Source organism: Chinchilla lanigera, unplaced genomic scaffold (genome assembly GCF_000276665.1).
Source record: "Chinchilla lanigera isolate Chin_1 unplaced genomic scaffold, ChiLan1.0 scaffold00070, whole genome shotgun sequence".
NCBI lineage: Eukaryota > Metazoa > Chordata > Mammalia > Rodentia > Chinchillidae > Chinchilla > Chinchilla lanigera.
In genome coordinates, this window is record NW_004955471.1 from 7,398,974 (window position 1) to 7,412,893 (window position 13,920).

At 51.5% G+C, this 13,920-nt stretch overlaps 1 protein-coding gene across 1 annotated transcript in view; it reads left to right on the top strand.

Moving 5' to 3' along the window:
* The window catches only part of Fhdc1 (FH2 domain containing 1), a gene marked incomplete at its 5' end in the record, with an annotated part of 31,346 nt that extends 30,888 nt beyond the window's left edge, over positions 1–458 (top strand). Inside the window, 1 exon segment of the mRNA XM_013522903.1 lies at positions 1–458. Within this exon segment, the coding sequence (XP_013378357.1) occupies positions 1–120 (120 nt within the window).
* Between the last annotated feature and the right edge of the window lie 13,462 nt (positions 459–13,920).

The window sequence follows — 13,920 nt, forward strand, 5'->3', positions numbered from 1 at the left end:
AGGGCGCCCCCGAGGAGCCCCGACCCCGCCGAGGGCAGAGCCGGGGAGCACGGCTCCCCCAGACGGCGCGGCTCGGCCCGGACCGCGCTGGGGAGGATGCTCGACCCCTTGTGGAAGTGAGGGGGCCACCTCCTGGCGCTCGCACGCTGACCACCGACATCCGCAGCAGCGGCGGGGAGGCTGCGGTGAGCAGGGTGTGCTAAAGGTTCCGGGGACCCCTGCTGCGAAGTCAGCCTGGGTGTGCGTGTACCCACCTCGCGCACAGCTGGACCCCTGCTCGGCTCCTTCCCTCGGAACACAGGTCCGCGAGAGATGCAGAAGATGATGCTCCTATGTAATAAGTGCAAAACAAATTTCTGGCCAGTTTTTATACATCAAAGACTTGACTTTTATTTTGTTTTGTTTTGTTTTGTTTGTGTGAGACAGGGTCTCACTATGTAGCCAGTTCAGGCTGGCCTTGAACTCACTATGTAGCCCAGGCTGGCTTGAACTCCTGGTGATCCTCCTGCCTCAGCCTCCTGAGTGAGTGCTGGGATTACAGGCACGTGCCACCATGCCCGGCCAACAACTTATTTTTTAATACTGTATTGTGAAAATAAAATGTTGTTTTATTCGGTTCCTTTAGCAAAATGAAATGGCTCCCGGGCAGAGATTATCCTTGTTACGAAGGTTATTTGTCTCTTCCCAAGTTCCCTGGCATCAGGGTCCCACCTACCCGCACTCCGGGGCAGCTGGCCTCTCCTCAGGCCCTTGGGTGTGCTGGATGGGCACCCAGTCCTTGAGTGACTGGGTGAGGGTTTGTGTGGGAACGGAGGGGACGTCAGACTCAAGTGGACAAGAGCAGACACCCTTGTGTGTTCACGGGTGCCGTGGGTGTGAGCCTAGCGGTGGGGTGAGGGGTGCAGCTGTGGGGATCCTACTCTGCAAATGTGTGCGAGGTTGCCCCAAATCTAGAGATGCCCAAGCGCGCCCTTCCTGTTCTGTCTCCACCTCTGATGAGGGCTGCTCTGACGCCTGTTCGCTCCGGTGACAGAGAAGAGCAAACCCTCTGTCCCTGGCTTCCTCCTCGCCTTCTTCCCCTCTGCTGCTCCCAGCTTCCTTCTTGGTGTGCCCTGGAGCCTGGAGGGGCCTTCCCTCTGACCACCGTCACCTCCTCTTGTCCTTGCTGCTTCTCCAAGCTGCCATCGCTTCCTTGCTTTTCAAATCCCGAGGAAAATCAAACCAGGTTTTTTTGTTTTGTTTTAAGCAGGCCAAAAGTTGAAATTGATTTCCGAAGAGTTTATATCATCCCGAAATTTGGGGGGTAAAAAAAAATCAGGCTTCATTCAAAAGAAAGCCCAATTTCTACTCCGTGCCGGTTTCACTACCTCTCCCTGAGACGTGGGAAACGAGAGAAATCCTAAACATGTCTGTGTTTTACAGGTTGGCCCCCTCCTTCACTTTGGGAAAGCCTGTCTCAGGTCCCCCACAGGGAGCTGGGGGATGTAGGCAAATGCAAGCGCTTGTGGTGGGTCTCCCGGTCACAGCCTCCCTCCTGGAGAATGTCAGCCTTGCCCCTGGAAACAGCGGCCGAGGGGTTGAGCGAGCACTGGGGTTGAAGGCCCTGCCACTGCCTCTTGTGCAAAGCAGTCCTGGCTGGGCACGTCCAGGGCTCCTCAAGATGAATGTGGGAATCCTGAGCAGATGTTCAGGGTCTTACAGAGACACTAAGATATCACATTCCATCCAGGTGGACAGGACTGTCCCTAACTCAGGGCCTCTGAGTGGGTAGGAGATGGGCGGAAGGGGCTGTAAGTATGTGGACTTGAGGAAGGGCTTGGGACTTTAGGGGGGAACTGCCATGACCTGGTGCAAGGTGCACGTCCTCCTGTCCCGGAGCACCTGTCTCCACCCGGGGGTACGGCCTCCCTGCTGGTCTCCAAGGGTCCTTCCAGCCCCACGGCCCCGTCTTTGCCTGGGGTGAGCTTCTGGGAGCCAGCGTCAGCTTCCCTAAGCAGAGACTGCCCGAGGGCTGCTCGGAAGGAAGCCCTGCAGAGGGGCGCGGTGCTGTGGGGAAGTGGTGTCCTCAGCCCGGCGACAGCCGCGTGCATCTGTGCGAGCAGGTGATCATTCTATTACCTTTTATCGGTAGTAAGCGTGGGAAAATAATTTAAGTACACAGTGCAGAACTGTAAATACGTTTCTATATACATTTGTTGAAGATGAACTGAATTATTTAAAGGTCCATTTATATGTGCTTTTATGGAACAGGTAGTTTAATAAAGTCCCTGTTTATGGGAGTTGTGTTTTATCTTGGCCTCTTTTATGGATGTGTCCGCACCGTCCTGCTGGAAGGGTGTTTAATTTCCTGCCTAGAAATAAGGCGGGAAATTAAATTAAAGGAAGCACAGAAGGGCTGGGATGTAACAGTCATGTCCTCCAAAGAGCCAAAATGGGGCTGTTGGCAGTGTGTCCTCTTGGTAGTAGTGGACGGGATATACACAGGGAGCGGGTGTGGAGCGGGCTTCACCCCAGACCCGTAGAGGTGCAGGCACACGTCTGGTGCCCGGGCCAGCGGTGGAGCCTTCGTGCCTTCTACAGGCTCATGGCAGTCCAGGTTGGGCCGGTTTTGTGTAATCTCCAAGGGGCCAGCAAGTCTGGATCTGCTTCCGCATCTAGTCTCACCTGCTGGCTCAGGACCCATTGGGAAACCGTGGCTCACCTTCGTGGCTGGCTCGGGAGTGAGCAGAGGGGGAGCGACATCGCCGCGTTTGGAATGTGTTGTGGTGTTCACAGAGAGACGCGTCCTGCGTGAGATGCATTCCTCGAACCCCTGTTTTCACACCGCAGTGTGGCTCTAACCGCAGTCCTCCTCCCATCAGGGAAATGTGCACAATCCTCCCCTACCTCCTCCCATCTGGGAATGATGACATGTTGTAAGTGTTGTCGTCGGGGTTTACACAGTCCCCTATACCTTTCTCCCTGCTATGACATGCCCCCCCAATGCACACACATATCAGAGTTCTTATTTTCCTGGTGGGTCCTAAGGAAGTTCCATTTACCCCTTTATTGGCTTTTGCAAGGAACTGAGTTTCAGTCCTCTTCCCAAAACTAGACATTGAAATTAGGCAGTCACTGTCTGCTGTTGTTCTTTCAATGTTCAGCATATCTGTGTTAGGGCAGGAAGCTCTAGAATAAATTCCTCAATAGAACAGTTAATGTGCTTTCTGAGGTGTGCAAATCCATGCATGTCGGACTCCAAATGTGCACAAGCCTCCCCTACCTCCTCCCATCTGGGAATGATGACATGTAAGTGTTGTCGTCGGGGTTTACAAGGGAAAAGGTTTAATACAGGACACATAACTTACAGGATTATTGTACAGTAGTCACTCCAGCCCTTCGTTATTACTTTATATGCCAGCTCTGACCAAAAAAGAAAACCCTCTTTTTCCTTTTCTTTCCATTTTTTTGTATGTGTCCCCAAATAAAGCACCAAAAATATAAACAAAATTTAGGTAAAGGGTATGGTATCGGGTCACTTGGTGCTTCTTGAAATTGCTTGGTCTCTGAACACAGTGGGTCTGCAGTCATCGTACTGAGGACCCAGCCCTAACAACTCGTAGATCAGGTGGGGTTGAGATCAGAGCATCCTCTCCCTGGGGGCTTCTGCATCTGCCAGTAGCTCCCAGCTGGGATGAGTATCCCTGGCTGCATTGCCTCTGTGAAGACAAAGATAACATTCTTGCAGTTGAAAAAGTTGCTTTCCTGTCTTCCGGGCCAGAGCCCTGCAGTGGGGCTTTGGACTTCCTGGTTGGTGGGAAGGACACCTGGACTCCACTGAAGAGGGCTCCTGCCACAGAAGCACTCAGTCTGCCCCTTTGTGCACCCTTTGCCAGCCCTAGGAGCCTGGCATACCCTGTTGCAGGCTGTGGAGTGAAGCTGCCCAAGGCCTTCCATGAGGATGTCCTTTTCAGGTCCCCATTTCTAAGTTCATGTCAGGTGCCTGGAATCAGGTCTGGAATGTGTCCAGCCTCCACAGGAACATTAAAGAGCTGCATCTGACAGGTAGTCCCCAAGGCAAAGCAGAGGATGTCCCCTGAGCTGGTGCAACTTGAGGTCAGGACACACATTTCCTCAGCCACCGTGCCAAGTCTTATAGGACAGTTTCCCAGGACTGCCCAACAGAAACCTGTTTGACCCTTCTGCAGTGGTCTTGAATGTTGGAATTCCTGTGTTGGAATCCTAACTCCCAGGCCTGTAGAAATGCTTCTTCCCTTGCAACTGTGCGAAGGTGCGGCAAAGAACCAGGAAGGAAGCCTTCACCAGACACAAGCCTCCCGGCACCTTGATCTTACTTTCCAGCCCCCAGACCGAGAAATAAACTTCTGCTCTTTATAAACCACTCAGTCTACGGTATTATGGTATAGCAGTCTTAATGGACCAAGACACCGGCTCCTGGGGTGCTGTTTCTTTTCTACAAGAGAGAGTGCAGCTTACAGAAATTTTGCTGGGGACATGCGAGGCATGCCAGGAACATTTCTCCCCCTTCTTCTGACATCAAGTAGAGGCAAAGGTATTACAAGTGCGGGGCACCAGTGAACCACCTCTCCATTCCTGAGGCCAGTCTCTCTGCCCCAGTGTAACAGAGGTCCATCTCCTTGGCGAACCCCAGGAAAGGCGGGCCATTGCGTGGCTGTGACCTCCATGCATCTGATCTCCCTGATGCAGAGCACCTGGCCCAGCACTCACGTGCGTGCCCTCGGCTTTCTATTTTCCTGGAGGGACTCTGGACTCAGCCCTTCGCCTTCTGGGCCACCAATGAGAAGTGGGCAGAGGTTGTGCAAACACCGCCCGTGTGGCCAGGGCCAAGGTCTCACGAGCCACAGACAGCTGGCAGCTGGGCACTTTGGCAGGCAGGATGTGGGCTGCAGGCAGCCTGCAGTGCTGAGGCCTTGCATGGCATCATCAGGGCACCCAGAGGCACCCACTGCGTACAGTGCTCCCCTGGGCAACAGAACCAGCCAGGGTTGGTGCCTCCTGGACTCACCTGAGGCTGAGTAAGTCAGACTCTCACTGGCCCCAACACTGACATTTTAAGAAACTTCCTAGTGATTTACTTTCAGCCTGCAGTGATTTTTTTCATCTCACTGGGCTGGAGAGAGGCCGGAGGGCTGACCAGTAAAAGGTCCAGGACTCAGACCTGGGGCTCAAGAGCAATTTCCAGGCTAGGTCCCTCTCAGGGCCTGTGCAGCAAAGGAGCTGCATCTCTCCCTGAGCAGGCAGTGCAGAGGCATTTGCTCTGAGCTCAGCACCTGACCCAGCTCAGGCTGCTTCAGCGGGGCTGAGACACTCGCCTCATTTGGATCTTAAGAGAGAAGACCTCCAGCCCCATGCCTGGCCACTCCTTGCATCTGGAACTTTCGCAGTGCAGACTACAGCTCCCATAGGATGGCTCAGGGGCACAGAAGCAGCGACACTTCCCTTCAGTCTTGCAGAAAAACCGTCACGTAGAGTATGGGAAGCACATTGCTAGCAAGTGCCAAACAATGCCACACCTCATCTCGGTGCCCACCATTGCTCTCTGGACCCATCTTCCCTGGCCTCTTGGATCCCAGGCTGGGCACCACCAGGAGATTTGCCAGGGACCACAGCTCCTCCCCGTTTTGGGGTATGGGGCCAGGCAGAGTCTCCTTGACACCCCACCACTCAGAAAGGGGGCGGGTGCAGCTCTCCAGGGTGCTGACTCCGTACAGCAAGGGCATTGTGTGCAATGCACAGAAGCACACAGGAAACAGCCCCCGCCTATTTCAGGGCGTGGAAGCTCTCCCCGGAAGGCTTGGGCCCACCTCCTTCCACGGGTGTCAGCCTGGAAGAGTTTACCTTTTCAGCACCTCTGTCCTGCTGATGGTTCCCGCTCTGACTGAGAAGGTTGCCCAAGGGACCCAGACAATCTTGCTACTTTCAGGGACAGCCGTTTGGCCAGTTGGGGCAAGTGCAGACGATGAGTTTGAGCTCCATCGGGGTGAAAGCGATGGCTCAGCACTGGAAGTTACTCCAGCAGAGAGAACAGTGGCCCTATTCAGCCGTGGCTCGCTGGTCAGCTGCATCTCCTTTCCCAAGGCTCCAGTGGTTCCCAGCAGCTGAGTCACCCCCAGGGAGGAGGGAAGAGGTGGGCTGCCTGCAGGGCAGGCTTCTTCCTACTCAGCAGAGACAGACACAGCAGAAACGCCTCCCCACCCCCACAGGGCCTCCTACTCCCTAGTTCAAGATCAGCTCCAATACAATAGAAGTCAGAGTCTCTAGATAAGCAGCTGCATAATGCCCCTAATTGCTCATAACTCTTTCCCAAGCCCCTGCTTTTCTCAACCAGCTCATCATGGGTTGACTCTGGCTAGAACTTGTCTCCCAAGCAGCTTATGGCTTTACAGACAGTAACTCAACATTCTCCCACCATCCCAGCCTCCAAGCCAGAGGGGAAGCGTCCTTCCTGCTTGTCAGTGGAAGAGCCCATTCCAAGGGTAAAAGGGGCCATGCGAACTGGTGGTCTAGTGTGGCTAGCAAAAGCAGCATCTTGGGCTACCATCAAGGAGTCCCATTACCACACAGTCAGTCCACAGTTGGACACTGTCCGCAGCCTTGCTATGACCTACCTTTCAGGAAGAACCTTGATGAGCTAGAGCAGCACAACCCAGGGCTTGGCCTCCAAATTTACAGCTGAGCAGCTGAGGCCACCAAGAATGTTCAAGCTGGGAAAGGCTAAGAGGAAGTTGGAGGTGGCATTAATTTTGTTCTTTCTCATTTGAAGGCATAGGGAGATACGTCCTCAGGTAAAGGACGAGCTAACACCAACACTGCCCACCACCTACCTGGGATGGGGGTTCTATGTCTCTTCCTCTGAAGACGCCAGTCCTGTAGAATGACTGTCCCAAATTCAGCTGCTGGGTTGAAAGTCACTCTTCCTGTGTGGGGAACATGGGCTGGTCGGGCCAGCTGTGCCTGAATGTGTCAGGAGAGGAAGCCTGGCGGCCATGTTCATACCCCAAAGCACTTCTTGAGCAGCTCGTGGTGTGGGGCCTCCTGTTGCCTGGGGCGATGTCTGTTTATTCCTCTTGGATTCATCCCTCGCTCAGGGCTCCAGAGCATAACGTTGGTCACCTTATGGTACATTCGCAGCACAAACTTCCTGAGCGCTGGGGCTGCAGCTCAGTGGTAGGGTGCTTGTCCGGAGCACACAAGGCCTTGCAGTCAGGCTCCAGGACAACAAAACAAAACAACCAAAATGTGTGTGATTCTCGGAAGCTCTGAGTCTTGCGGGTTTTAAAAACAGTATGTTTAGTTAATCTCTCACAGAGGCTTAATATCTAGAATATATAAAGATTTTAAAACACAACACCAAAACATCAAATAAGGCAATCAATAAATGAGCAAAGGAATTGAACAGGCAAATGCCCATGAATTGAGGAAGGGATAAAAAAGATGTGGTATTTTTATACAAGAGTATTACTTAGGTATAAAAAAAGATAAACTGAGGCTTTTATAGGTAAATGGATACAACTAGAGACCACACTCATAAAAGAAGTAAATCAGACCTCCATTATAGAAATCATATTGTCTTCCTAGTGTAAGAACCTGAAAGAGTAAATAAAATCCAAAAGGTACAATAGATACTGTAAAAGGTAAAGAAACTGCTCAAAAGGAAGGAACAACTGGGATGAAGGAAAGGAGAAAAGAAAGAAAGAAGGAAGGAAAAAAATACATATGTATATATAGAGGATAGCTGGGATAATTGTACTGCTGATTTCTACTAGTCTATTGAAAGGAACAGTTAATGCTTAAATTATTTTTTCTTCTTTTTAATTTTTTTGACCAATTTTGCATGTGTGTATCTGGTAATCTGAACAACTAATTTGAAGACAACAATATGCAATATAACAACCATTGTTGAATTTCTATCATCTTGCTTAGTGAAATTCTGTATCATTTCTAATCTTTTTAAAATTATTTTTATTCTCTTTAAAATAAAAAGACCAAAAAAAAAAAGTACAAATGGCTAATAAGTATATGAAAAAATGTTGGCCGGGTGTGGTGGTACACACCTGTAATCCCAGGACTCAGGAGGCTGAGGCAGGAGGATCGTTGCGAGTTCGAGGCCAGCCTGGGCTACAAAGTGAGCTCAAGGTCAGCCTGAACTGCACAGTGAGACCCTGTCTCAAAAGGACAAAAAAAAAAAAAAAAAGAAAAAATGTTCAACATCTTTAGCCATTACGGAAATGCAAATCAAAACTACCTTGAGATTTTATCTCGCCCAGGTCAGAATGGCTATTGCCAGGAATATAAAAAGCAATAAATGCTGTCAAGAATGTGCAGAAAAAGGAACCCTTCTACACTGCTGATAAGACCAGAAACTAACACAACCACTGTGGAAATCAGTATAGAGGGTCTTCAAAAAATTAAAAGTAGAGTTATCATTTGAGCCAGCTATTCCACTCCTCGGTACATACCCGAAACAATTCAAGTCACCGTGCAGTAGGGACAGCTGCGTACTCGTGTTTATTGCTGCCCAGTTCACAATAGCTGGGCTATGCCACGGTGTAGGTGCCCACCAACAGGTGAATGGATGAAGAAAATGCTCTCTATATACAGAATGGGGCACTATTCAGCCACCAGGAAGAAGAACAGAATTCTGTCATTTGCAGGAAAATGAATAGAGCTGGAGATCGTCACGTGGAGCAAAATAACAAGACTCAAACCGACAAAGTGTCGAATGTTCTCCCTGATATGTGGAATCTAAAAACAATGACGAGAAAGTAGAAAAGAGCCTGCTACTATGAAACAAGAGGAAGAGAATAAGAGGGGTGGAAGGATGGGTACTGGGGGAGGGGTATGATCACATATATTACCCACAAAAAGAAAAATAATTAAGAGTGCTCAGGCCTTTGTTTTCTAGGGGCTCTGCAGAATCCCAACCATCTTGTAAGCTCAGCTTGAATTTTTCTCTCCCACGCTCAACAACCCCTCCCTCCCTGCCCAGCTTTGGAACTGGTCTTTCTCTCCCCCGTGATCTTAAAGCACCTAGGTCGTCACACAAGTCCAGCTCTTGAGCTGGGCTGTAGCCTTGTCCAGGTGTACATGGGAGGGAGGTGACTCTTCCTCACCTGGGGGCCTCTGGGACCCTGCGAGGGCCACCACTACCTGGGCGCTGCTGGGTGTAGACAGATGATGGGGCAGGTGGAAAGGGGTTCATGAAGGGATGATTCCAGCATCTTCTGTTTCCTAGGGGAAGACCCTCTGCCCATCTCCCATCCCTGCCACTCTCTGTGTGGCTTTGGCTCACACAGGCAGAGCAGCAGTCCCCAGGGCTCCCACTGAAAGCCTTGTGGGAGGAGCAAAGGTCTTCCAAAAGCGGAAGGATCTCAGGGAGTGGAGAAGGGCCAAGGACGAGGACCAAGATGAAGGCCGATTGAGAGCCACTTTGCCTAGCAAGGGACGGGAACCTCACAGTGCCCTGCGAACCCTTGGGCTCATTAGGAGGCAGCTCCGGGGGGCCGCCCCTTCCCTGGACACCCCAAGCCACACCTCAGGCAGAGAATAGGGAGAACCAGCCATTGGGAATGCAAGTACAAGCCCCGCACCTCCGATTTGCAAAGGGCCCAGGACATGCACAGGCTGGGCGTCAGCCCGCACCGCAGCAGGCTCCTGCCAGCTTGGCAGATCGCTGACCGTCTCTGCTTGAGAACCGTGACGGTGTGTAACTCCAGAGTGGTGAAAGCATTGCAAAGCCATCTAGGCTGCAACAGTGTGATGTTGGCCCTCACATTGTCAGAGCCCACGGGGGGGAACTTCTCCACTGGAGCAGAAGCAGGTTTGAGAGACGTGTGAGGCAGGCAGGAGGCCAGCAGCCTCCGCGGCCACAGGTGACTCACGCAGTGGTCCTCACCTCGACACCTTCCCTAAGTGGCTAGTGACCTTGGGCAGGTCCCTGCACTGAGCTGTGCCTCTGTCTCTGCTTCCTTCCAACAGAGAATTCCAGGCAGGGTTCCCTGACACCTGACAGACATAATAGCCTGGCTGTGTCTATTTATTGGATCTGTAAAATGCATCTGCTTCCAAAGCCCATGATCTCATCCTCAAGGCCAAAGTCCAGGGGCCTCCCGCGCACCAAGGACTCTGGACGTTCCCCTCTCCTCAGTGTGTGCCGGCGCCTGTAAGAAGGACGGTGCTGTCTACACAGCAACAGGCGCTGCGTTCATTCAGGGAAAGGCCGAGGGAGCAAACCGTGCCCACGGTGCTCTCCTGAGGCTAACAAAGTCCGCCGGAAGCAGGAGGCCTCGATCACCCACTTCCCCACGGCCACCTGCTGAGGCGTGTCCTCCACCCACATCAAGCCTGCCACCCCAGCTGCACAGGGGTGAGACGGACACCTGGGCTCCAGGGACTGCAGAGCACGCGCAGAGGGGAGGCCACAGACGCTGGAGAAAGAGCAGAGGCCGGGAGCTGATGAGGCCTCTTTGTCCTGCCTTGGGTGCACCTGGCCCAGCTGCACACCTTCACCAGACATAGCTCCTCATTCTGCCGAGGGAGGCAGGGCTCGGGGACCTCCAGGATCTCACTAGGGCGGAGGTTCTTTCATTTTGCTCTGTTCCATGTGCTCTATCTTACGCCAGTAACCACCTACCTCCAGGGAGGGGCTCCAAAAGCCCTCAAGACTGGGCTTGGTGGTTGCCCTTGGGGCCTTTCAGAGGCCCTGTGAAGACTCCTGGGTGAGAGCCCGGGCTTTGGGGCCAGGCAGACCCAGTTCAAATCCCAACTCTGCTGTGTACTAACCGCATGGCCTTGGGGAGTCTCAATTTTTCATCTGCACAACGAGAAAAACTGTACCTCCCTTTCAAAGTGCTCATAGAATAAAGGATAGAAGGTGCTCAGTAAATGCCAGTTCGGATTATTAGGGATTGGCTGGGGCTCTGGTCTTGGACGGGGAAACGTATTACAAAAGTGGGTAGGTAAACACGCGTATGCCCTTCTTTCACCCCAAGTGAGATACAATCATGACAAAACTACGACTTGTCACCTGGCTCCAAAAAAGCCAAAGAAGCTCTAGGAGTGATCTGAGCACAGCAGATGTTGCTTGTTATGTGTGACTGCAACATTTTTTTTTTTTTTTTTGTCTTTTTTGAGACAGGGTTCACTATGCAGTTCAGGCTGGCCTTAAGCTTACTTCGTAGCCCAGGCTGGCCTCGAACTCACAACGATCCTTCTGTCTCAGCCTCCCGAGTGCTGGGATTACAGGCGTGCGCCACCACGCCCGGCTCGAGACTGCAACATTTTGATGCTCCCAACACCCCAAAGCTCTGAGGGGACCCTGTTAAGTCCTCTTGGAGGAAACTGCCAGGAACTCATGCCAGGCACCCACATCACATCCCAAACATGTGCCCAGGTGGCTGAGCAAAGAGCTTCACACATTGGGAGGTGCCCATGGGTGCCAGGCAGTGTCAGGCAGACTGGAGCCAGCCTGGGTCCCTGGCTAGCTGTCCCGGTTCCTCCTGGCTCACTGTAGGGCTTAGTGACCAAGGAAGTCACTTATTTCTGTGTGTCCAGTAGCTTCCAGGATAGGAAGACAGTTTCCGACGCCCTGACTCACTAAGTAAAGTAAAGCCAAAGGAGTTCCCTCAGAAAGGCCTTGCATCTGGAGTGACAGCTGGCACGTCAGAGCTGAGTAGTGTTTTCAATCCCATAATATTCTGTGAATGACAGAATATTCTGTGAATATTCTGAGTAGTGTTTTCAATCCCATAATATTCTGTGAATGACATTTTGCTGTAGATTCAACCTGAAGACAAACACAGCCATCAGAGGAAAACATTGCCAGCTCATTTCCTTTTTCATTCGGCTGGCCACTAAATCCACCTCCTGCAGAGACTTCTTCACCTGTCAATTACACATCAGCCTAGCACTAAACAGAGCTGGTGGCCCTGCAACCCAGCCAGGTCAGGAAGGGATTTTTGAAAGCACTGTAGTCCAAGTCCGAGGAACCTCATGTCAGCCAGCTTTCTGTCACCTTAAAAAGTACCTGAGATAAATCAACTTTGGAAGAGAAAGGGTGTATTTTGGTTTATGGTGTTAGAGGTTTCAGTCCATGGCCCATTGGTGCTGTTGCTTTGGGCCTGTCCCAGCATCTTACAGCAGGGGGCTCTGACTGATATCACAGTCGGAAGTGAAAGAGAGACAGAAAGACAGGGGCCCCGCTGCCCCAGTGACATGAAGACCTCCCCCTGCACCCACTCTTAACGCTCCACCACCTCCCAATAGCACCAAGCTGGGGATCACACCTTTTACCACAGGGACCTGTGGCAGACCGCTGAGATCCAAAGTAGAGCAAATCTCAATTATCTGGTGCCAAATCAACTAGCATAGCTTTTCTTCTGACATCTACTGACCTTGATATTGATAATGTTAAAACTGATGCGTAGAACTCACCTGTGATGTTAGAACCCGGGAGCGTGGGTATCCTCTGAGTGGGGAGAGGAAATGACTCAAAACATTCGTGACATGGGAGGGGTGCTCCTGGGGTCTAGGAAGGCTCTGTGCTAATTACATGGGTCTTCTAATTCATGAAAACCTATCCTTATGTGCAATTTCCCCCAATATATACATACTGTGCTTTAATAATAAGAAACAACTGGACCATGCAGAGTTTGAGGGCACTCATACTAGAAACCTGTTTGGAAGGCTGCTTCTTTGAGAGGCTCCCTGACCTGTGTTGCTCATACCCTCCTTTGCAAGAAATGACTGCTATACACCTTGACCAACGATCCACATTAATACGTTGTCCAATTTTCTTGTCAGCAGTTTTTATGGATCTGTGGGTTGCAGCAAAACTGTTGACATCAACACGCTATACCCACACAATGGGCGGCTCCTGGCCATGTCCTGGTCAGGGCGAGTCCTGCAGCGGCTATGGGAAAGAAGACCTCTAAGCCACTGCTCCTGCTCCTGCACCCGCACCGCTGACCGATGACATCATTTCCTCAGCCAGGATGTGTGCCTGTGAGAGCCCTGGCCAGGCTTTGCTCTTACCTGCCCGGCAGGGCAGTGAGCTCATCAGAGCTTTGAGGTGATTGTCCTGGACAGAGGAAAAAGCATTCAACAGCAGAGAGAAAGCAGGACGCGAGCCTCCCCTTCCTGTGAGGGCTTCACCTTGAACTGCACATAAGAAAGGACGGCTAGTGCCGAGCACCACTGCAGGCCAGACGCCAAGTGCTAAGACAAACACAGCCAAACCCTTTCAACAAACACCGGCTACCTGGCCCACGTGCCTGAAACAGAACGGGGCAAAGAGTGGGAGACAAGTGCCCACTCACTCTTCCTCCTGCAGCGACCCGGGAGCTGTGCACCGGACACAACTCGGATGCCCTTTCTGAGCCTTAAATTCCTTAAGCTAAACATGGAGAATATTCTCGGAATAATTCTCAGGCCCCTGAAGAAGAGGACGTGAGACCACCACGTCCCTGCTAAGTCAGGGTGTTTGCGAGTTCGTGGATTGCTATTGCCTTGTCTTGTGCTGGACCAGGAGACCAGGAACCACACTCTTAAGCTCGTAGCACACACTTATCATCCATCAGTGCAGAAGCCCTTTTGTGCCAGGGATGGTTGTATTTTGTCCCCTTGGTCTCTATCTCTAACCCCTACTCCTATTTTTCCCCTACGGGACATCCACTATAATGTAATCGATGTCTGTTCTTAGATATGTACGTGTGTATAACTATGTGCTGTGTGGGCATCTCTATCTGCACATCTCTATATGGATTTATCCTTGTAAAATATGTAGCACAGTTTGGGGCTTAGGTTTATTTTTATTTCTATTTTTTTGGAGACAGGGTCTTGCTATATAGTTTAGATTGGTTCTCACAGTGTAGCTCAGGCTGGGCTCAAAATCACAGCAAT